Source organism: Mastigoproctus giganteus, chromosome 3 (assembly GCF_048544385.1).
Source record: "Mastigoproctus giganteus isolate SK-2022 chromosome 3, ASM4854438v1, whole genome shotgun sequence".
Classification (NCBI taxonomy): domain Eukaryota; kingdom Metazoa; phylum Arthropoda; class Arachnida; order Uropygi; family Thelyphonidae; genus Mastigoproctus; species Mastigoproctus giganteus.
In genome coordinates, this window is record NC_143577.1 from 19,452,502 (window position 1) to 19,478,261 (window position 25,760).

The 25,760-nt window shown below is 37.1% G+C and overlaps 1 protein-coding gene across 4 annotated transcripts in view; it reads right to left on the reverse strand.

The window, feature by feature from the left end:
• The window catches only part of LOC150087771 (large proline-rich protein BAG6), a 321,988-nt gene that overhangs the window by 258,946 nt on the left and 37,282 nt on the right, over nucleotides 1-25,760 (reverse strand). For all 4 annotated transcript variants that reach the window (XM_090369196.1, XM_090369195.1, XM_090369194.1 and 1 more), the window contains exon 3: nucleotides 480-521. In XM_090369196.1, coding sequence (XP_090225322.1) covers nucleotides 480-521 — 42 coding nt within the window. The remainder of the gene's footprint in view (nucleotides 1-479; nucleotides 522-25,760) is intronic.

Consider the following 25,760-nt stretch of genomic DNA (forward strand, 5'->3'; position numbering starts at 1 on the left):
GATGGCTTTTAATTTTTGCCTTCAGCATTATTTCATTTGAATTTTGTTTAATGGGAACAGCTGGTAAATCTAAAGGGTAGAAAGGTAATTACAATGAGAAAAATTCAAAGGAATAATTCTAGAAGCTACTAATCATGTTATATCTTTAAACTCAGTCAAAAGTTATAAATGAGTAAAATTGATATAGGAACAACAGAAACAGGTATGCATGAACAATTCATTTTTGTTGGACATTTGTCCACTCACATTCCCACAAAGTAACAGAGGAATCTATCCATATAAGATGAAAGGAATAGGAATTATTTCTTAAATATTAGATGTATGCAAAGCACATATTAGCTACTAATCATTAGTTAGGAAAATCTGACAAAAATTCACCTGGAATGCAACTTCCAGGAGGATTTATTGAAGTTGCTTCTGGGTTAATTAGACAATAGCATGTAAACTGACCAAAAAATAAAATATACACACACACTTACCAATGAGGGAGCTATTTTATCTTTGAATTCTTTGACCGTTATCTAAATAATAATAATAATAAAAAAAAAAACATGTTTTTAAAAATTCCTAAAGTAGAGAGTAACTACATATTAGTCTTCATAATTTCAAAATAAATCAAAAATAATATTTCCATATGAATAATGATTAAAATACTAAAAAGAATAATCACTGTAGGCTACGGATTGGTAATTCACTATAAGAATATCAGTGCTATATCACATTTTTCCATAGTAGTAAAAAACTACAGAAGTAGTGTAAATGGCATCGATTTAATTGTATCTCATATTGTGACTACCTTCAACACAGTGAGTTACCATGTATTGTACTACCTTGAATAAGTAACACTTCACCAATGGAGAAGACTACTGTTACTTATTCTTGGCAGATACCACCACCCAGATGGCACTGTTTCAAGGCTTAGTGGCCTACTGTCAGTGGGTAGGTAGGGTACCATAGTGTTGCAATCATGCCAACCCAGTTATGAAGTATAACTCCATAACCGGGTTAGTGGTGTACATAGTGATAAACTAAGAAAATAATTTCAAAAGGCATAGGACTATGACTGGCAATTCACTATAGCACTGGCAATGATAATTCTCAATATTTTGTTTCCATTATACTATAAAGTAGTATAATGGATGGCATCAATTTAATTGCATCTAATATTGTGACTACCTTCACAAGGAGTTACCACGATATTGCACTACCTCGAATAAGTAATGCTTTTCTTAGTATATCTTTTCTGATAAACTTGTCTTAGTTTATCACTATGTACACCATCAGGCATCTCTCACATTGTGTAGTTATACTTCATAACTGGGTTGGCATGATTACAACACCAAGGTACCTACCCACTCACCGATGATAAACCAATAAGCCTTGAAATGGTGCAGTCTGGGTAGTGATATCTGCCAAGAATAAGTAACAATAGTCTTCTCTATTAGTGAATCGTTAGTTATTCGAGGTAGTGCAATATCATGGTAACTTATTGTGAAGGTACCATATGAGATAAAATTAATCTCCAAATAATATGAGATAAAAATTAACCACAATATGAGATAAAAATTAACTTCGTAGTTCATTATGAACAAAATATTGTGAATTATCACTGCCAGTTTTATAAAAACAAAGAGCATGATGAGTGTAGAGTGTTGGCTTGTGTGCTTGAATACCATTTCGATGCTATTAGAATGTTTCGGCATGCTTATAGCTGGTGTAAGATTTTTTTTTTTTTTCGGAATTAAAAGGCAATCATTCAATAAGTACAGATTTCACATAAAAATAAAATCTGTGCTACCTACTCTCTGTCAGGAAGTATAAGAAATAAAGCACACAGGGTTCTTACTTTAAAAGAAAAAGGTTTATTGAAGAATATTTTTCTCAATAAAATTAATCCATAAAAATACAGATAAAAGTTTATGTAATACAAAAATGGCATATGTATATGCAAGTCATATGACACACTAACTGAATACACAAATATTGCAAAAACTTCAATTATTCAACTTTGTCTAGGCCTAAAGATGTTCACTATGAACATCTTTAGGCCTAGACACACAATGACAGTTCACAATGACAGTTTATCATGTTCCTGTAGCTTCCTTAAACATAATTCAAATCCAGATATACTTATGTCTATAAAGAAGAACAAGCAACTTTAAAACAGAACAGTTTCTAGAAAGACTGTGTACTTTGCTCTGAAAACTAAACCCATGTTTAGTCTCCAGAGAAAAGTTCCGGCAACCTACCACCTCATCTTTTCCATCATGCAGTATGATTATGTCCATTAAGATTATGTATGATGAGGTTATAAAAGAAAAAGTAATAATGAAGGTAAAAGCTAATGATGAGCACATGATAAGATCCAATCTGTCTTACATTTTGAGATGTAAAAAAGACTAGATCTAAAATAGTGTTCACAAGCTGGCCGCAAAATAGTCTACTGGACTAAACCTACTAGTAACTCTCTAGGAGGCATTTGGATCAGATAGTGTATAACCTTGTTACCTTGACTATGTTTTAGTGAAGAAGAGTGACAGAAACCAGTTAAAAGCTTGTTGCAGTCATCCGGGAGCAGATATTGAAAGTGATCACTTGTGAGTTATTACTGCAAGATGCGAGCCAAAGCATAAGAAAATAGAAAGAATAAAGGGTGGAATGCAAAACTATTACAGGAACAAAGTGGAAGAATTCAAGAAAGACAGATGCAATACTTGCAACAAAAAAAAAAAAAAAAAAACAGAATAAATGGAAGTCAATGAAAGAAACTCTGTAAAATACAGCAAACAAAGTAATAAGACACATGAGACTACAACCAAGAAAGTCAAGGATAATAAGTGAAATTCTCAACCTGATTGTAGAAAGAAACAAATCCAGAAGGAAGAATACAGCTGAAGGACAAGAACAGTACAGAAGACTACTAAATAAAGTGACAGGGGAATGCAGAAGGACAAAAGAAAGAAAGATGGATGAAATCTGCAATGAAGTTGAAGAGAATTTAAACAATGGAACAACTGATGGAGCATACAAGATGATTTTCACATATAATCAAGACCCTAAATCCAAAGCACAGCAATAAGAGATAAAGATGGAAAATTGCTGATAAGCAGAGACATAGGAATTAGATGGAAAGAGTACCTGGAAGACATCTATGACGGGAAGCAACAGGACATCTTGGTATTCAACCAGGTAGAGGTCGAAAACGAGTGGACTCCTCTCATGTTGAAGATGTGGCTATGGCTGTATTGGATTTATCAAGTCAATCTCCATGTGGTAGCGCAAGCGTGCCAGCTGTTTCTGGTGAAGTGGACATGCCATATTCCACTGTAAGGCTAGTAATGTGTCAGGTGTTGTGGTACTATCCTTACAAGATGCACATGCTACAGCAGCTAAAGTATGGTGATGCAGATATCCGTTTCACATACGCACTTCAGTTTCTGGCGCGAATGACAGTGGATATCACTTGGCCATGGAATATCCTTTGGAGTGATGAAGCTCATTTCTGCTTAAATGGACAAGTGAATACACACAATTGTCGCATTTGGGCAATAGAAAACCCTTGAGTTATCTCAGAGGTCCCATTGCATTCTCCAAAAGTGACAGAGTGATGTGGATTTATGAGCAGAAAATATAGCCCAAAATATTTTCAAATGAGCAAAAAATATGGCCCAATCACATTCATGATTGGGCCATATTTTGTTGAACAGTTAACACCGACTGGACCCCGCACCTGTTCTGTCGCTAGACAGCAATATTATGAAATGTTTCGCAATACCAGAGCTGCAACAATGTAGGTGCTTTCAGAATACCGTATTCATGCAAGATGGTGTGACATCACACATCCACCGTTGTGTCCAAAGATTGCTAAGGCAACACTTTACAGATGAACGGGTCATCAGCCGTTGTTTCCAGACATCTATCTTGACCACCCCGATCACCAGACCTCACCCATGCAACTTCTGGTTGTGGGGTTTTTTGAAGAACCAGGTGTATCGGGAAAGATGTAAAACTCTGGCAAATCTGAAGGACAGCATTAGACGTCATGTGCTGGCTATTCCAGTTGACATGTTATATTCTGTTATAGAAAATGCTGTTCTTCGAATGGAAACTGTTGTTGACCAAAATGGAGGACACATTGAACAATTGTAGCACTGTTCAAATAATTTGTATTGCCACAGCACCATATAGTGACAAATTTTGTAACTAATTTTTTTCCCCAATAAATGACAAGTGCATTCTTTATTGTACCTGTTGTCCAAATTTCTCTTCAGTACGAACCTTAGAACTTGCTCCAGGGCCCTCTTTATAGTGGTACTAATTTTAACAACCCTGTAGATTTTAAGAAATGACTACATATGTGATGCGCAAAATATATTAGTACACTTTTAAGAATTCGTCGTAAAATATTTGGTTATTTTGTTGTACACTGGATTCTACTGCACATCATTCATAAAAATGTTCGAATTTGTTTAAACTTTAACCACTGATATATATTTTCTGTTACATTTTCCTCCCACTGAAGGCCTCGATGCAAAGTTTCAAATGCTGCCAACATTTATTGTTTGGAGTGTTTAATATTGCCCTCATTTTCATCCAACTCATCGTCGATATTGTCACTAGTTCATTAAGTACGATCCAAAATATTGGAGTCGCTCGGACATTCAGCAACTATGACATCATTATCAACTCCTAAAAATTTGCCAAGAACAATTTCTCCACTGATCAAACCTCGCGTGGAACTTTTCCCATGATTACTCAATGTCTTCTAGTATTCATCCCTCTCGTCTCTGTTAATTAGCATTTTAGCAAAACCTGCTTTTGCAAAACAATTCTTAATCGTTGTTTCTGTCACATCTTTGACCACACTTCTGCCAACTCATACTTTTGACACATCCACAAATCTATAACAGAATCTATAGGTTGGTTGGTTCCTATTCTCAGTATAATTTTTTTCAGTATGAGCCCTCAGTAGTGCATTTCCAAATTCTTGATAATGCCTTGGTCCATTGGCTGCAGACTGCAGTTAAGACGAATTATTCAGAAGGAAGTTGTCTGCATGGGTAGCACAGTGATATTGTCACCGTCCACCTCACACCTGGTGGAAAAGGCCAGGGTTCGAATCCTGTCAATGACGCAAGGAACTTTAAAGGGCTTTTTTCACTCCATGGCTGAGTTAGTTAGTCACAGCTGTAGATAGCAAGGTTCCCCCCCCAGAAACTGGGGTTTTTTCATCCAATAAAACAGGCAAATTGACCAGAGAACCCACACGATTTACAGACACAAATACGGGTTAACGTAATCAATTACAGGTAACACTAATACAATAATAATATAATAATAAAATAATAATAATATTCAGAAGGAAGAAACCAAGCTTCACACTTGTAAGTTTCGAAATTACCGAAGGTGGACAGAGCAGTTGTCGACAATCAACGCAATTTTTCTGTTTTCTTTGGTCATCTTTCTATCAAAATTTAAAATCCACTGCTCAAAAATTTCGCTTGTCATTCAAGATTTTTTGTTGTAGTCCAACTCTAACGACTTTACTCCTTTAAAACATAGGGTTGTTTACTTTTGCCTATTACCAAAAGCTTCAATTTTTCATTATCAGCCATATTTGTGACCAAGAATGTAATTCTCTCCTTACTATTTTTCCACCTACACATTTATCACCTTTAAAAGTCAGTGTCTTGTTCGGCAAACGTTTAAAAAATAGACCTGTTTCATCAATGTTGAATATGTCTTTGGACTAGTAATCCTCTATAATTTTTTTCAAAACTGTTTCTTTCCAATGGGTATAGTCTTCTTTGACTCCACTTTCATCAGAAATAACTTTTTCGAGTAAGCCATGACGCTCTTTAAATTTGTCCAGCCAACCACAACTGGCTTAAAATGTTTTGTGCCCCAGAAAAGCCTTTTCTTTTATTAATAGCCCTGATATTAACATGTTTTTGTCTCGAATCAACTTCATCCACTTAAAAACTGCCTCATCTATATCTTCCCAAAGGCATAATTTCGCACACTTCTGACTGGGTCCTGATTTCTCAAACAGTTTGAAAATCGAAACACAGTTTTTCAGAATGGTTGACACACTACTGGCAGGAATACCAAATTTTAAAGCAATTTCTTTTTCTTTTTTTAACACTCCAATCTACACTATTAAGCACTTCCACAGCAGTAAAAACAAATCTGAAATGATTAGGGACCACTTGTAGCTACCATGTAAACAGAGACAGGTGAAATTTAGCGAAACTGTGGATGATTCTTTCTTCAAAACAACGGATGAATTTCCAAGGTAAAGGAAAATCACTCTCTCCTAATTCTCTAATAGGATTCTTATGGTAGAAAATAGGTTGACCAGAGTCAATGCCCGCATCAGGAATATGCTTTAATCTTTGTCAATGGCTGTGGACAGCTGACCAGCAGGACTTCTCAGTATAGTAGTGTATAAGTTGCATAGGTTTTATTTCTTTTTAGCCATTGCTGACCCTCTGCTGGGCAAAGGCCTCTCCCAGAACCTTCCATCTTTTTCTGTCCCATGCCATGGTTGGCCAGTTTCCTTCTGCAGGGTTTTACAGGCACCATTAAATTATAAAATGTTTCAGCTCTTAATTTTTGGAATTAACGCCTTTCACTATTAAAGTTAAAAAGGATTAATTTTTAATCCCTTTAGTTCTTAATTTGTGCTTTCTACAGCGTCAGCTCTATTACCTAAAGGCCAGAGGGGCAAACAATATGTACCCAGGTCTCTCGAAATCAGTTTGTTATACGGAAATTTTCTTCGTTATATGGAAACTACTTTCAATGTAATGACCAAGGGGAAATCAAAAAAGGTTCGCTACACAGAAAATTTCACTATATTGAAGTTCGTTAAAGAGAGGTCCGACCATATAGGCAAAATGAGCTATTTTAGATTACCAAAACTGATCAAAAATAATAAGATAAAAATGGGATGAGACTGGAACAGGCCAAATGCTGAAAGGAAGAACTGTAAATGAAAGGAATTAAATGCAACTCTCTGAAAGGATTATACAATACATGATACTTGCTGCATCATGTATTGTATAATCTTGTTTTCCAAGTTAAACCACTCAAGACAGTTCAATTGCTGAAAATTGCCTGTTAAAGAATCCCATAAAAGCACAAACAATAATATGCATAAAAAAGGACACTTTCATTACTTTAATATTAATCAAGGTGTTTTTTTTTTTATTGATTGCAGTTATTACTTGCAGTATAAATATGAATGAATGAAACAAATATTTTCTTTTCATGTGCAAAGCAATTATGGTGCCTTCATTTTTTTTTTTTTTTTTTTTGTATAATTCATGTGAATGTATATATGATTTAAATATATAAACCACTGATGACTGATTACAGAAATTAAATACACATGTAGGCCACACTACTTTTTATGAAAGAAATAGCTTTGCAAGGGGTTTTCTCATTGTGTCATGACAACTATAAATTTTGCTATCTGTGTGAGAGAAAAATTATGGAGCCAATATTTATGCAACACAGAAGCACTTTTCTACCTTGGTTCCAAATTTTCCTGTGAAAATTGACAGTTCTTAGATTTTGTAAAACTTTATTTACAAAAAATCCAGCTTATATGCAGGTAAATGCCTCTCACACTTTACCATTTTTTCATCACCTTATAAATATTTGCCATTATGGTTTTACTGATACCCAGTAACAGTGAGAGATGCCTGTAGTCAAAAAAAGTATTCCATTGATGTCAATGGAATTGAAGGCTTAATGTCAAAATTTGTAGATGACAAAGATTGATAGAGTAGTTAATGATTGGTACCAAGCAGCAGTTCTCCAGGATGACCTAAACAGGGTGCAAGAATGGCCAGAAAAGTGGCAGCTATGTTTAATGGAATGAGAGCATCCTTGGATTCAGGGGAGATCCCCACAGAATGAAGATGTGCAAATGTATCCCAAATTCACAAAAGAGGACCCAAGGGTAACATGAGTAATTACAGATGTTAGTTTAACTTCCGTTCTGGGGAGAAATAATGGCATCACTGGTTAAAGAAGCATTGAAAGATCATCTAGATAAGACTGCAGTAATAATTCGGAAACAGCATGGGTTTGTTAATGGAAAGTCTTGTCTGACAAATTTGGTTGGATACTATGATGTGGTTACAAAGGAACTGGATGCAAAAAATAATTTTGATATCATATACTTGGATTTCAAATTTTGATACTGTGATGCCTGGAAGACCACTATACAAATTTGAGCACTATGGTATTAAGGGTAAGTTGCTAAAGTGGATTAAAAGGGTGGTTGAGTGGGAGAAGACAGAAAGCTATAATCAATGGATGCTGCTCTTAGCATTAGTTGAAGCATATGATGCAAGAAAGCAAGCTTATATAGCATCAGCCAAAAAAAAAAAAAAAAAAAAAAAAAATTTCCCATTTCACCCATCCGGTCACTCCAAATGTTTGTCTAGTTCAGCCTTAAATTCATTTAAGCTATCAACTTCCAATACAAAAACAAAAAGTCTGTCCCATTAATCAACCACCTGCAGGCTAAAGGCAAACTTTTGCACATCTATCATACATCTGTCTTTCCTAAATTTGAATCTATGCCCCTCAGTATTTAATCTGAGCGAGCGGAAGTATCTCATCAGAACTGATGAGATACTTCATTATACACCTCAATCAGATCACCTTGCAGGTGCCTAGTCTCCAGATGATGCAACTTGCAGAACTTAAGCTGCCTACCGGGCTAGCCAGGTGGGTAAAGTACCTGCCTGGCAACCCAAAGGTCGCGGGTTCGAATCCCACCTTGGGCTTGGATCAAAGTACTGCAAAAACCTTGGAAGGTGCATTATGGCCACAGATGCGGATGCGCCAACAACTACCGAAAAAAAAAAAAAAAAAAAAAAGAACTTAAGCCCTTAGTTAATAATAATAATTTATTTATCCCTATTTTATGTTACACTTTTTTGGGAAATAACAGCAAAACGGGAGGGAGAACACATAAGCCAATGGCTTTTTAGGAGGTGTTCCCTTAAATTATGAATATACAAATATACAATTGAAAAATGTATAGTTCTGAAATTGTACAGGTAATGTTCAACAGGAAAGACAAATAAATTGGAGGTTTTTTGTACATTTCTTTACAGAAGACTTCAAAAAGCATCACTACTTATAACATCATTGTGAACATTTTTACAATTAAATGAGTAGAGAAAAGAAAAATGATGAGATACATGCACAGAAATTTACAAACTATTTGCCAACTGCTTCCTTTAACATTTGTACATTATTTCCATGTTGGTGTTTTTAAAATCCAGGAGTTGAGTGGAAGGTAATTTGAATCAGACATCCCTGGTGATGTGTTCAATTAGTAGTTTCTTGAATTGATTTAGTGAAGTGACATTTTTGATTTTTGCAGGAAGTTTGTTCCAGGTTTTAGCACCTCTGTAGTTTATGCTTTTCTGAAAAGCGGAACCTTCAGGTTGGCTTCATTTCTTAGATTGTATGATATTTCTTCTTCGTCTGTGGTTATGAAAAAGGATCTGAAGAGAGAGGGAAAGTCTGCTGTCTTCATAGCATTGTAAACATCACCTCAGCTTTCTGCAATAGCTGGTAGATGCTTAGGAGTCTCACTTCCTTGTATCTCGAACTAACTGATGCGTTCCAGGGAAGGTCCAAAATTGAACGAACGCATCGATTGAGAATGGAGTTGATTCTCGTGAGGTTTTCTTGGCTTGGCTTGGCTGGTGGTACCCCATGAGATGATTCCATAGGTGAGGTGCGGCTGAATTAAAGAAAGGAATACTTGTCTGAGAAGAGAAGGAGACACCCAGGCAGAGACCCTGGCAAGTATTCCCGCTAGTGACGAAGTTTTCTTTTGTAGGGTTATCATTTGTTTTGCCCAAATTAGCTTATCATCTAGCCAGATTCTGAGAAACTTGGTTTCATTCATCCTTTCAAGTTGTTTTTCTTTGTATGTTACGTCTAAATCAATATTTAGTGGTTTGTTTTTCGTTCTAAACACCATATATTTTGATTTTTCTGGATTCAGTATAAGCTGATTCTTTTGAAGCCAATTATGCATCACAGAAAGCAAGGCAGAGATTTTGAGTTGGAGCTCATTAGGGTCTTTATCTGTGATTAGGATGAAAATAGCATCGGCATATGCTACTAGGTGAGAAGATGGAAGAAGAGAGAGAAATTCATCGATGTAAAGAACAAATAGGATAGGTCCAAGAAGTGAGCCTTGAGGTACTCCCCTGGAGAAATAACAGATGTCAGAGTATGATTGATTTGTTCTTACAACAAACGGCCGATCGGTAAGGTAGTTTTCAAGGAGAAGGTTAATTTTGCCTCTCAAGCCAAGATTATTGAGTTTGTTAAGTAGAATAGTATGGTTTATAGTATGGTTAAAGCTTTGGATAAGTCAAGAAACAGTGCTATAGCATAGTGACCCTTTTCAAGACTATAAATGATCCTTGAGCAGAAGTCAACAATTGCAAGATCAGTCGATCTTTTAGAGCAATAAGCATACTGTTGTTGATGGATGAGCTGATTTTCTTCAAGAAAACCCACGAGTCTGCTATGAAGAATTTTTTCGAGTAATTTTGCAAAAACTGAGAGTAGAGCTATTGGTTGAAAGTTGTTGATGGAGTTACAATGGTTTCCCTTTGGAACAGGAATGATTATTGCTTTTTTGAATTGAGAAGGGAATTTTCCAGATTGAAAGGAGAGATTGAATATATACTTCAGTGGCATAAGAATTGGACTAAGGACCTTTTTCAGCAGAGACGGAGATATTTCATCAAAGCCTGGGGCTCCCTTTCCTTTCGATTGATTCCCTGCTTCTAAAATCTCTTGATCGGAGAGAGGAACGAGAAAAAAAAGAGTTTCTGACTGAGTACTTGGCAGATTCTCTCATTTCATTGTCTCTGAAGTCAAAAGTTCGTTTTGAAAGAGGTTATTCACACTTGAATTAAAGTGGTTACAGAAGGCAGTAGCTTTTAGCTCGTCATCTGAAATGAGTACCTCGTTTTCAACTACATCTCCAACATAGCTTCGTGATTTCAGTTTCCTTCCCGGTAATAGTTTGTTCAAAACTGTCCATTTTTTCTTGCTTGTTATGATACCTGTAAGTTGAGAACTATAGTATTTTCTTTTCTCTGACCGAATGCAGTCAGTGACTTTGTTTCTGTACGTTGTGTATTTAATTTTATCTGCCTCGATTCCTGTTGCTCTAGCAATTCTTGCAAAGTTGTCTCTTTTCTTTAACATATTACAAATCTTGTTTGAGATGAATGGGCATATTTTCCCTCTTGGCCTTTTTATTCCCTGGTATAAAAACGTAAAATGACGTATTTTTCATAGCTATTTAGGATATGCTTAAAAAAAAAAGCAGTTATTTGCAATTTCAGGATCACTTGTAGCAAGCACTCCATCCCACGTTGTTCCTCTAACCAATCTTATTGCCATTCTCTGTACTCTTTCTAGCAACTCTACATCCTTCCTAAAATGAAGCCTCCAGACCTGTACGCAGTATTCAAAGTATGGCCTGACCACTACCTTATACAAAGGGATAATCACCTTGTCTCTACTAGCAAAATTCCTATTTAACATTGACAAAAACTACATGACCTGCTCTGGAAGCCTGTCTTCACTGCTCAGAGAAATTCATATCCGACTGCACAAATACTCCCAGGTCTTTTTCATTCTCCACCTCCCTGAGTGTAGTACCACATAGTTGGTACGTTTCTCTTGGGTTACTGCTACCCATATGCAGTACTCTGCATTTGTCAATGTTAAACTTCAGTTGCCATTTTTCAGCCAATCTGTCTAACTTTTCATACTGTCTTTACTGTCATTAACAACCCTGCCATCCTTTCATCATCTGCAAACTTGGACATTAAAGCCTGATATACCTTTATTGATATCAATGATAAATGCACAAAACAACAATGGACCCTACACCGAACCCTGGGGGACTCCACTAACAACGTTAGTTCATGTAGAGCAGTGACCATTTATTACCACTCTCAGCCGTCTCCCACTCAATCATCACTTTACCCATTGCAGTAACTTGCCCTTAATGCCATACTGTTCCAATTTGTACAGTAGTCTTCCATAAGCAACAGTATCAAAAGCTTTCCTGAAATCCAAGTATATAGGATATTAAAATTATTTTTTGCATCCAGCTCCTTTGTGGCCACATCACAGTATCCAATCAGTTTGGTCAGACAAGACTTTCCTTTAACAAACCCATGCTGTCTATGAACTATTACTGCAGTCTTGTCTAGGTAATTGTTAGTTGTCGGTGACTCTATTGTCAGGGAAACGGGGAACATATTGCGTAAAAAGGATAGGTGGAACAGGACCAAGGTATGTCTGCCGGGGACAAAGGTTGATGATATTGAAGAACAGATATCATCTTTTAAGGGCACAAAAGGTGATATTGTTGTACACATTGACACTAATGATATTAAGTGTAGGAGACCGGCAGAATTACTTAACAAGTATAAGTCACTGTTGAAAAAAAGCCACGAATTAGTGCTGAATTTGAAAGTGTCTGCAATTCTGCCCAGACACGAGAGAAGGGAGTATATGGTAAGAGCCTTGTTGATCAAGTCGGCCCTGGAGAGATTGTGCAAGGCTCAAGGGGTAGAATTTTTCTTGGTTTGGTCTGTGCTTGTTAGCAGGAGAGACTGCTTCTACAGCGATGGGATACACTTAAATAGAAAGGGTGCAAGAATATTTGCTGATGCTATCGAGGCAGTGCTAGGTGGGTCGGAAAACTGCTAGATTGGGGGATACATGGACTAACAGATTAACAGTAGCCGCTGGTAGAGGTGAAAGTGATTCTTGCACTGCTTCTATTAGAATGAGCAGTAGCCTGGAAAACAAGATGCAGTTGATTTCAGAGAGTGCTGGGAGTCATTGCAGTTCAAGTAAACATGTATTGTGTTAGGGTAGCTAAGAACAGGAACAGATACATGTATACTTGTGTGTACACTAATGCTAGGAGTTTGGTAAATAAATTGATGAATTTGAGGTGATGGTCAAAACATCAACGGCAGATACTGTTGGGATATCAGAGACATTGTGTCACACAGATATAAGTTTGTTTGTTATTTGGTTTTTAGGAGCATTAGCAACTAAGGCCATATTGCTCCGGGGATATGCGGTGGTCATTTCCAGACCTTCCCACATCCTCCGTATTTGGTGGTCACGGGCTCGAACCCCGGTCTAATCAAGAAGCGTGTGCTACGCACTGCTGCTCCTGCCCACCTGGCTATGGAGGCACCACAGATATAAGGAATGCAGAACTGGAATTTGGGGAGTACAATGTGTACAGGAAGGATAGACAGAAGGGGTTATGCTATTAGTTAAGAAACACAAAATCAAAGGAGGAACAGCCAGTCGACATCACTGGGCAGTGCAGTGTTGAGTCAGTTTGGTGTGACATAAGCACTGGGAAATCAAAATTGAGAGTACGAGTGTGTTATAGGCCTAATGACTTTGATGAGTATAATAAAAAACTGTTTTAGATAGTATGAATCAGAGCTGTAATACTCAATATGTTCTATGTTGATATTAATATATGTAAAATAATAAGAGGAGTTTACCTCAATATAGTATGTAGGACACTTCCATATGATACTCTCCAGAAATTAAAAACGCAAAAATCGAAAACTTACATTAGAGTAAAAAATAAATAATTAAAAAACCAATTTAATACAATTCAAATCAATTTAACACAATTAAAAATTAAAAAGAATCTAACGAAAATATTCAAAACGATTTTCCTTCCTGAAGCTGACAACGCTTATCGACCGTATGTCGTGATCACAGGAATGAAAATTACTGAATAGGGTTGAACCTGAAACTTAAATAGTGATTATTTGTCTTCGCGCATGGGCGTAAAGGTCCATGCATCGGAGATCAAATATGGCCACTGAACATTAACAGAATTCTCGTGTAATTTAATTTCTACAGTTTCTGCAATTAAGTCACGTATAATTACGTTGAACATTAACTATTTTGGCCTCGTTAAATAAAAAAGTATGTTTTTCGTTAATGGCATGAAAGGCTAATTCTGACGCTGCTGAAAGAGAAGCACGAACTGAGGCTTCATGTTGATTTACACGAATATTCAGAGAAAATCGCGTCGAACCTTGGTAAGACGAGTCACAATCACCACAAGAAATGTTGTTTACCAGATCATTAATTTGTGTAGCGAACACAGAAAGAACCGAGCGATTGTTCAGTATAGTGTGCAATTTCCGTATTGGCTTGGCCACAATTTTAAATTCGGTATCTTTAAAGAATCTATTGAGCTGTTTGTGCCACTGTTCAACATATGGGACAGAAATAAAGTATTTTTTGATATTACTATTGTTGGTTGGTGTAGTATTTTGTATCCTATCCTTAGCCTGTACCCTAATTCGGTTTATTGTGGCAAGGGGATAACCCCTGTTTAAGAACCTGCTAGTTAATATTTGTATTTTTGAGCCCAAAGCAGATTGCATCGTTGAATATTTATAGGCATTTAGAAATTGATTAAAGATAATCGATCTTTTGTAGGTGAACGGGTAATAGCTATTATAATGTAGAAGCATATCGGTGTTTGTAGGTTTTCGATAGATGCGAAATTAGATTTTATTTGAGTCCCGAGTAAGCGTGAAATTTAGAAAGTTTAATGACTTTGTATCCGTATCCTCCCTTTCCAATGTAAATTTGAGTCTAGAATGAATATTATTAAACGTCTTGGATAGTACTACTATCAGTAATAACTAGAACATCGTCTAAATACCTCCCATAGTATGTGATACGGGGTCGAAAAGGTGTCAAACGTATATGCTCAATCGTTGAGAGATAGATCTCTGGCATTAAGCCACACAGGCTCAAACCCATTGGCAATCCAAAAATTTGTTTGTACACCTTGTCTTGAAAGGTGATATAGTTGGCCTCAACTAAAAGTTTAATTAAGTGAAAAATTTCCTTAATAGGTAGCTTCGTATAATTAATCGGTGTAGAGTTTTTATTTAACATATCCCAAATAACATCTAATGTGTATTCAACATTTACATTGGTATATAACAAGGTAACATCTAGTGAGAATAAATTGTCGTTGTCGCCAAGTCTATCGTCTTTAAGATTATTAAATAATTCGTAGTTCTTAATCCCAAATTGTATTACCTGTCTAAAGGGTTTTATAATGCTATATACATGTGTGGCTAAGGATGAAAATGCCGAGTTGCTGTAGGAAACAATAGGTCGAATAGGAAGTCCAGTCTTGTGTAATTTTACCTGACTGAAAAGTGCAGGAATATTGTATGTTCTGGCCTTCAATTCCTTTAACTGGGCCATAGTAATGTAGTCGTTTTTTCGATACGGGGTTAACGTTTTATTGTATTGATTGACCAAATTGGTAAACAGTGCTGGGGCTACTTCAAGATAAGTGGAGGTATCTGAAACAACTGAATCTAACTTATTAATATAATCAGGTTTCTCTCCTTTATCTGCCCTCTGTATAATAATGTCCTTATTTCCCCGAAGTTCTCGTAAAGCTGAACTGTCATATGTACTCAATTTAGGAAGTCGCGTTTCTTTTACGTTATTCACTACTTGGTTAACTTGTTGAATAAATAAATCTTTTTGTGGAACATTACTAAGTCCAAATTCAATATCAATTACGCATTGTTTTTTAGGTAGTTTGAGGTGATAAATTATAATTTAGTCCTTTGGATAAAAGTGAAATCTGGTCCTGCGATAGCGTACACGTATTCTGTGGTAGTACGTTGTGTCTGTGGGAGGGTTGTCACCCAACTCATATGTACTTGGTCGCAAGCCTGTGACAATGTGTTAGAATTCGCATGAACGTGTCTTGACCTATCCGATAATTTTTGCAATTTATTAACGTGCCTGTTTTTTTTTTTTTTTTTATTTCTGAGGCCTGTGCTTCCTGTTGCAAATCTATGGAAGTCTTCAATACAGACCAATCGTTCGGATGCAGATAATTTTTTAATTTATCGCGAAGCTTCCTAACCTGGGAAAGGTATTTTTGTTTATTTGAATATCGAGATTTTAAGGCAAGCTTAACAATATTACGCGATGTGGCCAGTGTTAGTTGTTTTATGCCTGAAATTTTTTGATTTAAATTAACCCTGGAAAATTTTGGAACGATGTTGTTTTGAAGGCAATATTTCAGAAAAGAAATATGGCAACTTTGGGCCGAGTATCTTAGTGTTGATTTAATGTAATTTTGCACCAAGCCATTCAAAAAATCCCCCATAATTCTGTGTATTGATAGGTAACGCCTGCAGAGACAGAAAGTGAATGAAATAGTCAATAAGAGTTTAAAAAATGAATTAGGTAGTATGAATCAGAGCTGTAATACTCAATACGTTCTACGTTGATATTAATATTTGTAAAATAATAAGAGGAGTTTACCTCAATATAGTACGTAGAACACTTCCGTATGATACTCTCCAGAAATTAAAACGAAAAAATCGAAAACTTACATTAGAGTAAAAAATAAATAATTAAAAACCAATTTAATACAATTCAAATCAATTTAACACAATTAAAAATTAAAAAGAATCTAACTAAAATATTCAAAACGACTTTGCTTCCTGAAGCTGACAACACTTTTCGACCGTATGTCGTGATTTTTTTTTTTTTTTAAGAGCATTAGCAACTAAGGCCATATTGCTCTAGGAATATGCGGTGGTCATTCCCTGACTTTTTCCCGCATCCTCCGTATTTGGTGGTGATGGGCTCGAACTCCGGTCTAATCAAGAAGCATGTATGTCGTGATCACAGGAAAGAAAATTAATGATCTGGTATACAACATTTCTTGTGGTGATTGCGACTCGTCTTACCAAGGTTCGACGCGATTTTCTCTGAATATTCGTGTAAATCAACATGAAGTCTCAGTTCGTGCTTCTCGTTCAGCAGCTTCAGAATTAGCCTTTCATGCCATTAACGAAAAACACACTTTTAACGAGGCCAAAATACTTAAAGTTCAACGTAATTATATGCAACTATTAATTGCAGAAACCGTAGAAATTAAATTACACGAGAATTCTGTTAATGTTCGGCGGCCATATTTGATCTCCGGTGCGTGGACCTTTACATGCATGCATGAAGACAAATAATCAATCTTATTCAGTAATTTTCATTCCTGTGATCACGACATACGGTCAAAAAGCATTGTCAGCTTCAGGAAGGAAAATCGTTTTGAACATTTTCGTTAGATTCTTTTTAATTGCGTTAAATTGATTTTTAATTGTGTTAAATTGATTTGAATTGTATTAAATTGGTTTTTAATTATTTATTTTTTACTCTAATGTAAGTTTTCGATTTTTTCGTTTTTATTTCTGGAGAGTATCATACAGAAGTGTTCTACGTACAATATTGAGGTAAACTTCTTATATTATTTTACAAATAAAAAACTGTACAAGGAAATAGAGTGGGCCAGTAAATCAAAGAATGTTATAATGGAGGATTTTAATTTCCCAGATATTGACTGGAATTTGTGGGTTGGTCACTCACACCCTAGCAAGGCTTTTGTGGATTTATTGGATGATTGTTTTCTACATCAGCATGTTCTGCTGATAATCAAATCTCTTGATTTGATTATCAGCAGTGATTCTTCATGCATTAAGAATCTGCAGAAAAAAGAACCACTAGGTGGCAGTGATCACAGTGTGCTCAAGTGGGATTTACTCAGAGGTAATACCATCAAGAGTAAAGAGAAGGGTTTTTGCTTTAGTAAAGGCGACTACGGAGGTCTAAGACAGTATTTAAATTCTATACTTTAGGACCAACTGATGATGTAACCAACAGGAATTTCAAAATGGGAAGCATTCAAAGAATTAATCTTGGAAGCTACTAGGCTTTACATACCAACTAAGAAATATTGTTCAAGCCTAAATGGAGGTCAGATTAACTAATGAGACATATGGCAGAGAAGAAAAATGCATGGGATACATATAAATTAACGGGTGACATGGAAGCCTATGATAGATATAAGCTAGTCTGTAACCAAGTCACAAAGGAAGTTAGGCAGGCAAAGCCAGATTATGAGAAATCTTTGGCAAAGGATGCAAAGAAAAACAGCAAAGAGTTCTTTACCTATGTAAACTCTAGAAGGAAGGGGATGAATCAGATTGGTTCACTGGATATCGATGATTCAACTGTCGATGATCCTGCTCAGGTGGCTAACAAACTGAGTATTTTGCATCTACATTCAAAGATGATCAGTTATTCAGGGAGGGGAATACCAGAGGTGAATTAAACTCTGGCAGTGAGCTAAATGATTTTTAATAACTAAGAGGAAAGTGGAGGAAAAATTGTTGAAGATAAACATAAGAAAGGCATCCAGGGTGGATGGGATCTATCCAGTTATATTAAAGGAGGCAACAAAGGAAGTAAGCAAACCCTTAGCCATAATTATGAGAGCTTTCTTGGACTCAGGGGAGGTACCCATAGACTGGAGATGTGCAAATGTGACCCCAATTCACAAAGGAGGATCAAAGGGCAACAAAAGTAATTATAGACCTGTTAGTTTAACTTCTGTACAGGGAAATTAATGGAGGCACTGGTTAAAGAAGCTCTGCAGGATTATCTAGACAAGACTTCAGTTATAGCTCGGACATAGCGTGGGTTTGTTAAGGGGAAGACTTGTCAGACCAATTTGATTGAATACTATGATGTGGACACAAAGCAACTGGATGCAGGGAATAACTTTGATATCGTATATTTGGATCTCAGAAAGGCTTTTGATACTGTTGCACATGAAAGACTGCTGCACAAATTGGAGCAGTGCAGCATTGGAGGCAAGTTGCTGCTGCGGCGCCTCCGTAGCCAGGTGGGAAGGAGGAGCAGTGCATAGCACACGCTTCTTGATTAGACCGGGGTTCGAGCCCGTCACCACCAAATACGGAGGATGCGGAAAGGTCATGGAATGACCACCGCATATTCCCGGAGCAATATGGCCTTAGTTGCTAATGCTCCTAAAAACCAAATAACAACAGCAAGTTGCTGCTATGGATAAAGGGATGGTTGAGTGGGAGAAGACAGAGTGGTAATCAATGGACACTGCTCTTTGTGGACTAATGTTATTAGTGGAATCCCTCAGGGTTCAGTGTTGGGTCCATTGTTGTTTTCTGTATTTATAAATGATATTGATGATGGTATATCAGGCTTAATGTCCAAGTTTGCAGACGATACGAAGGTTGGCAGGGTTGTTAATGACACTAATGACTGTACGCTGGTGCAACAGGTTCTAGAAAAGTTGAGCAGTTGGGCTGAGAGGTGGCAAATGAAGTTTAACATTGACAAATGTAAAGTACAACATATGGGAAACAGTAACTCCAGAATAACTGTGTGGTACTACACTGACAGTGGCAGACAACGAACCCTGAGGGACTCATTGTTGCCCTTCTCTGTACTCGTTCCAACAGCTCTACATCCTTCTTAAAATGAGGCCTCCAGACCTGTAACACAATACTCAAGGTGTGGCCTGATCATAGTCATATACAGGAATTTTTCTAGTTAGTATAAGGAGGTCATTATCCCCTTGTATAAGGCAATGGTCAGGCCACACCTTGAATACTGTGTACAGGTCTGGAGGCCTCATTTTAAGATGGATGTAGAGCTGTTGGAACGAGTACAGAGAAGGGCAACAAGATTAGTGAATGGAAAAGGGTTGCTCTTATAAAGAAAGGTTGCTCTTACAAAGAGGTGATCTGATTGAGGTGTATAAAGCCCTGAATGGTTTGAGCATGCTCAATGCTGATGGGATTCTTCCTCTTGATCAGAATAATCACCTGAGAGGGCATAAATTAAAATTGAGGAAAGACAGTTGTAGGACAGATGTGCGGAAGTTTGCCGTTAGCCAGCGGGTAGTTGATTTGTGAAACACTTCGATCTTTTGTTGTCAAAGTTGATAGCCTAAATGAATTTAAGGCTGAGCTGGACAGGTATTTGGAACGAATTGAGGGATGAAACTGGAGCAGGTTTTTTATTTTTATTTTTTGCCTGATGCTGCATAAGCTTGCTTTCTTGCATCATATGCCTCTACTAATGCTAACTCACAAAAGTATTTTTATATATAAAAATACCAATAATAGCGCATAACGTATATTAAATTTCTATAAAGTTCAATATTCCTTACTATTTTTTTTTATTAAAAACTTCACATTTCAATATGTGATAAACTACATTGCATCCTTCTCCCACACGATGGACAATGAAAGTGAAAGAACAATATGTTCTGCGACTTCTTTCTTCTTCTGCCTTTCTTATGGTAGGCAACCGTTGAAAAAACAGTTTTTGAATAGATGCAGCATTATTTGACTATATTTACCAGGACGTTTAAAACATGATTTTCATCGTAAATCAATAAAAAAAAAAAAAAAAAAAGGAAGAAACCTACATACAGGCAAATTAAAAATGTAAACAGTAAAATCATCCAAAAAAAAATGTAGCACTTACAGGAAAAATGTAGGATCTGGCAACCCTAGTCCATGGGGACCTAAGGATGCTCTCATAATTATGGCTAAGGGTTTGCTTACTTCCCTCGCTGCCTCCTTCAATTTAACTGGATAGATTCCATCTGCTCCAGGTGGCTTTTTTATGTTTAACTTCAACAATTTCTCCTCCATATTGCTCTCCATTATTACAAAATCATTTAGCTCCCTGTTTAGTAAACTTCTGTCCTTCCCTTCCTTACAGAATTCCTCATGTGTGAATGTAGATGCAAAATACTCATTCAGTTTGACAGCCATCTGAACAGGATCATCAACAGTCGAACCGCCAACATCAAGTGAACCAATCTGATTCATCCCCTTCCTTCTAGAATTGATATAAGTAAAGAATTATGTTGTTTTTCTTTGCATCCTTTGCCAATGATTTCTCATTATCAGCCTCTACTTGCCTAACCTCCTTTGTGACTTGGTTACAGACTAGCTTATATCTGCCATAGGCTACTGTATCACCTGATAATTTATATGCATCCCACACGTTTTTCTTCTTTGCCATGAGCCTCATTAGTTCATCTGACATCCATTTTGGTCTAAATCTTGAAAAGTATCTTTTAGTTGGTATAAAAACCCTAGTAGCTAGCAAGATTAATTCCTTGAAGGCTTCCCATTTAGAATTCTCTGTTTTTAACATCATCAGTTGATCCCACCCTATAGAATTTAAAAACTGTCTGAGACCACTGTAGTCACCTCTTTATGAAAACAAAAACCTTTCCCTTTACCCTTGATGGTAGTTACACCTTTTAAGTAAATCCCACATCAGTACAATGTGATCACTGTCACCTAGTAGTTCCTTTATCTGCAAATTCTTAATGCATGAGTAATCACTGCTGATAATCAGATCAAGAGTATTACTCCCATTACTCCATCTGGTTGCCCCTCAAACATGTTGCTATAGAAAACAATCCTCCAATAAATGCACAAAAGTCTTGCTAGTGTGCGAGTGAGAAATCAACAAGTTCCACTCAATATCTGGAAAGTTAAAATCCCCCATTACAAGACAACCTGATTTACTGGCCCAATATTTCTCTGCACAACTGTGTTGTACTCATCAGAGTCGTTAGGCCTGTAACACACTCCTACAGTCCTTTTCCCTTTCCCAGTGTTTATGTCACACCAAACTGACTCCACACTGAACTGTCCACCGATGTCAACTGGACGCACTTCCTTATATTTTGTGTTTCTTAACTAACAGCATAACCCATCCTCCCTTCCTACCCTGTCTATCCTTTATGTACACATTGTACTCCCCAAATTCCAATTCTTCACTGTTTATATCTATCTGTGTGACACCATGTCTCTGATATCCCAACAATATCTGGCTTTGATACCTTGATCAGCACTTCAAGTTCATCAAATTTATTAGCCATACTTCTAGAATTGGTGTACATGCAAGTATACATGCACCTGTACTTGCTCTTATTTAACTTGCCCATGTATTTAACTGTTCCATGATGACTTCCAGCAGCTCTTGAAATCCCAGCAATTTGCTCTCTAGGCTGCTGCTCATTACAATAGAAGCAGTGCAAGAATCACTTTTGCTCAGCCTGCGGCTACTGTTAATCTTTTTGTCTGTGAATCCACCCCCCCCCCAAGTTAGCAGTTATCCGACCCACCTAACACTGCTTCGATAGCATCAGCAAATATTCTTGCACCCTTTCTATTTAAGTGTATCCCATCCCTGTAGAAGCAGTCTCTCCTGTTAGCAAGCTCAGACCACGCTGAAAAAAATTCTACACCATGAACCTTGCAAATCTCTCCAGGGCAGAATTGATTGACAAGGCTCTTATCATATATTCCCTCCTATTGTGGGTGGGCAGAATTGCAGACACTTTCAAATTTAACCCTAAAGCATGACTTTTTTTCAGTAGTGACCTGTACTTCTGCAGTAAATCTGCAGGTCTCTTACTCTTAAGGTCATTAGTGCCAACATGTATAATATCACTTTTTGTGGCCTTAAAAGTTGATATCTGCCCTACAATGTCATCAACTTTTACCCCTGGCAGACATGCCCTGGTCCTGTTCCACCTATCTTTTTGCATAATATATTCCCAGTCTCGATGACAATAGAGTCACCAAGAATAACTACTTCCTGTGGACCGGTGCATTCTGCCTTGGAGATTGCCACTGTGTTGCCTGATGCACAGTAGTGAGCTCTGCCATTGAGCTGGGCAGCTGAGAACTTGATAGGCCCCTCATTAATTTTTCGAGGGCATGCACCCTACACCTCAAACTCATGGATGCCCATCAGAATGCTGAGTTGGTGCCTAATTTCTTCCCAGTCTCTGCACCTAGCACACACAAAGGCATTCTCTTTGGCTAGATCATGTCCTGTTCTAGATAGTTCTGCAAACATTTCACATTTCGCACATTGATTTTTGACTGTGATGTGTTGAAGAATTGCCCCCTTCGGTTCTCCCACGAGCCACAGCACTCTTGCTACTTTGTGCTTGTTGCTTTGCTGCTCCAGTCTGGGTCATGATTCCGTTTAAGTACAATTTAATTAATAATTGTAATTTAATAAGATTAATCAATTTTACTGATTAATTGATAATACTATAGTAAGCTAACTGATTTCTAATACAGTGCTACGTATTTCGCTATCTAGTTTTACGTTCTTACCTTATCAAGTTCTATGGACACTAATATTAACTTTCAAAATGGCTATCTAAATTCAAAATAAACCAAGGAGCTTGGCTAGGACTATAAAGCTACTAATAGAAAATAATTCAATATAACAATTAAGTCATTAAAACAGCTAAATATAAATAAAAACTTTGCGTTCACCGGAGCTGCAAAATCTTGTCCAAAACGTGGATGGGTCTATATGATTTGAGGAGAAAAGTTATTAGTGAAGTCCCCAAAGGCTAGGTGTTGGGCCCATTGTTGTTTTCTGTATTTATCAATGATATTGATAAGGGTATATCATGCTTAATGTCTAAGTTTGCAGATGATACGAAGTTTGGTAGGGTTGTTAAGTTGGGCAGATGGGCTGAGAAGTAGCAACTGAAGTTTAACATTGACAAATGCAAAGTACTGCATATGGGTAGCAGTAACCCTAGAGAAACGTACCAACTGTGTGGCACTACACTCGGGATGGTAGAGAATGAGAAGTACCTTGGGGGTAGTCAGATATGAAGTTTTCTGAGCAGTGCAGACAGGATGCCAGAGCATATCATGGGGTCTTGTCAATGATATACAGGAATTTTGATAGTAACAGTTTTGAAACCAGAAGGCCAAAAATATCAAAACACTATAAAAAATTTCAAAGATGGGCAACTATAAATATGGGATATGGTGTAAAGAAACAGCATAGTCGATCAGAGAGAAGATATATCCCCATTTACCATATAAGTCAATCAGGGATGAGGTTGTCGGAGATAAGAGGAGAGGAACTCTCAGTTCACTTGTTGGTGTACTATTGTTGGGAAATTAGTGTCAATTTGTGATTTTTAATTAAAAATTGTTGATTAAATTAATAAAACAAGAGCCGCCTGTCTAGTAAGTGAAGTGCAGTAAAGCCAAGTGAATGTGAAAATGTCACTAAAAAGTCATGTAGATCTATCAAGTTGGAAAAAGAGATGGAGGTAATTCGTAGAATGGAAGATGGTCAGAGACGTCCTAATGTGTGTAGAAGTATAAAATTAACTCCATCGAATGAGAATAGCAAAATGAAAAATAAAGGAGTCAGTGACTTAAATCAAAAAAACAATTCCATTTACTCAAGTTACAGATAAGGCAAAGTCAACTTTTGAAGATCTTAAGAAAAAAGAGGGTGGTGATGAGACTTTTTTAGATAGCAAAGGATGGTTCATGCGATTTAAATCTCTGAGTCAGTGCTGCTGTGTGAAATTAAGTGGCAAGGTGGCAAGTGCAGATGCTGAGGCAGCTGCAGTATTTCCTGCAGAGTTTCAAGCCATTGTAGCTATTAAAAATGAAATCTTCCTGATTTTATTTTTAATGTTGACAAGACTAGGCTTTATTGGAAGAAATTGCCATCACGAACCTTCTTTGCCCATGAAGAGCAGTCTGCACGAGGTTTCAAGGCTGCAAAAAGGCTAATGCTTCTGCTGGGCACAAATGTCTGGTACTTTAAAAATAAAACCAAATGTTGGTGTACCATTCACAGACACCATGTGCTCTAAAGGGACTAAACAAAGAAATGTTGCCAGTCTACTGGAAATAGAATAGGAGGGCTTGGGTGACAAGAAATCTTCTTGGATTGGTACACAAGCTCTTTTTGCTTTACTGTGCTCCGTTTTTGTCAAGAGAGTGAGTTACCAGCCAAGGCTCTTCTACTCTTGGACAATGCCCCTGGCCATCCTGCAAACCTTGCTGAAGTCGTAACATCTCTGGATGTCAATGTTGTTTACATGCCACCAAACACCACTTCAGTTTTGGAACCAATTGACCAGGGGGTAACAGTAATCTTTAAAGCCTATTACCTCCACCAAACCTTCATGGAAATGGCGAGGGTTTTGGACAAGTCAAAACTGTCAAGGAGTATTGGTACTCATTGAAGGGCATTAATAACATCAAAGCAGCTTGGAAGGAAGTGTCAGTGAACTGTTTGAATGGAGTGTGGCGCAAACTTCTCCCACAATTTATGCATGATTTCATGGATTAGAGCCAGTGAAGAACATTGAAGAAGTTAGCAGGCTGGCGTAAAAGGTGGGATTGGACGAGGTTACAGCTGAAGATGTGACATAACTGTTCAACAGACATGGACAGAGTTTTCCAATGAAGACTTGAAAGAACTGGCTAAAGAAATAAGCCAACAAAAGGAGGAGAAGAAAGAAAAAGATGAAGAGCATCCTCTAAAATCTATGAATACAAATGATCTACAGCGCATCCTTTCAGCCATGGAGACCCTCACTGATGAGTTCTGTGAGACTGACCATGACTGGGAGCAAAGTGTGAAAGTGAAAAGGAGCATAATTGTATCCATTGGCTCTTATTCTGACTCTCAAAGAAAGAAAGAGGAAATCTCGACAGCCAACACTGCATGCTTTCTTCAAAACAAGGGAAGATCCTCAACCAGGAACTTCATCAGAAGTGAAATCTCTGCATTATGCCATTCTCAAAAAAAGATCAATGTAAGGGCCTTACAGTGGCACTTACAAAAACTTTTGGTCTGGGCTTCAACCATATCAAAGTAAATGTACAAAATTAAATTTTTTTATTTAATTAAATTTAGGTTGGTTATTTTATACTGTATTACATTTA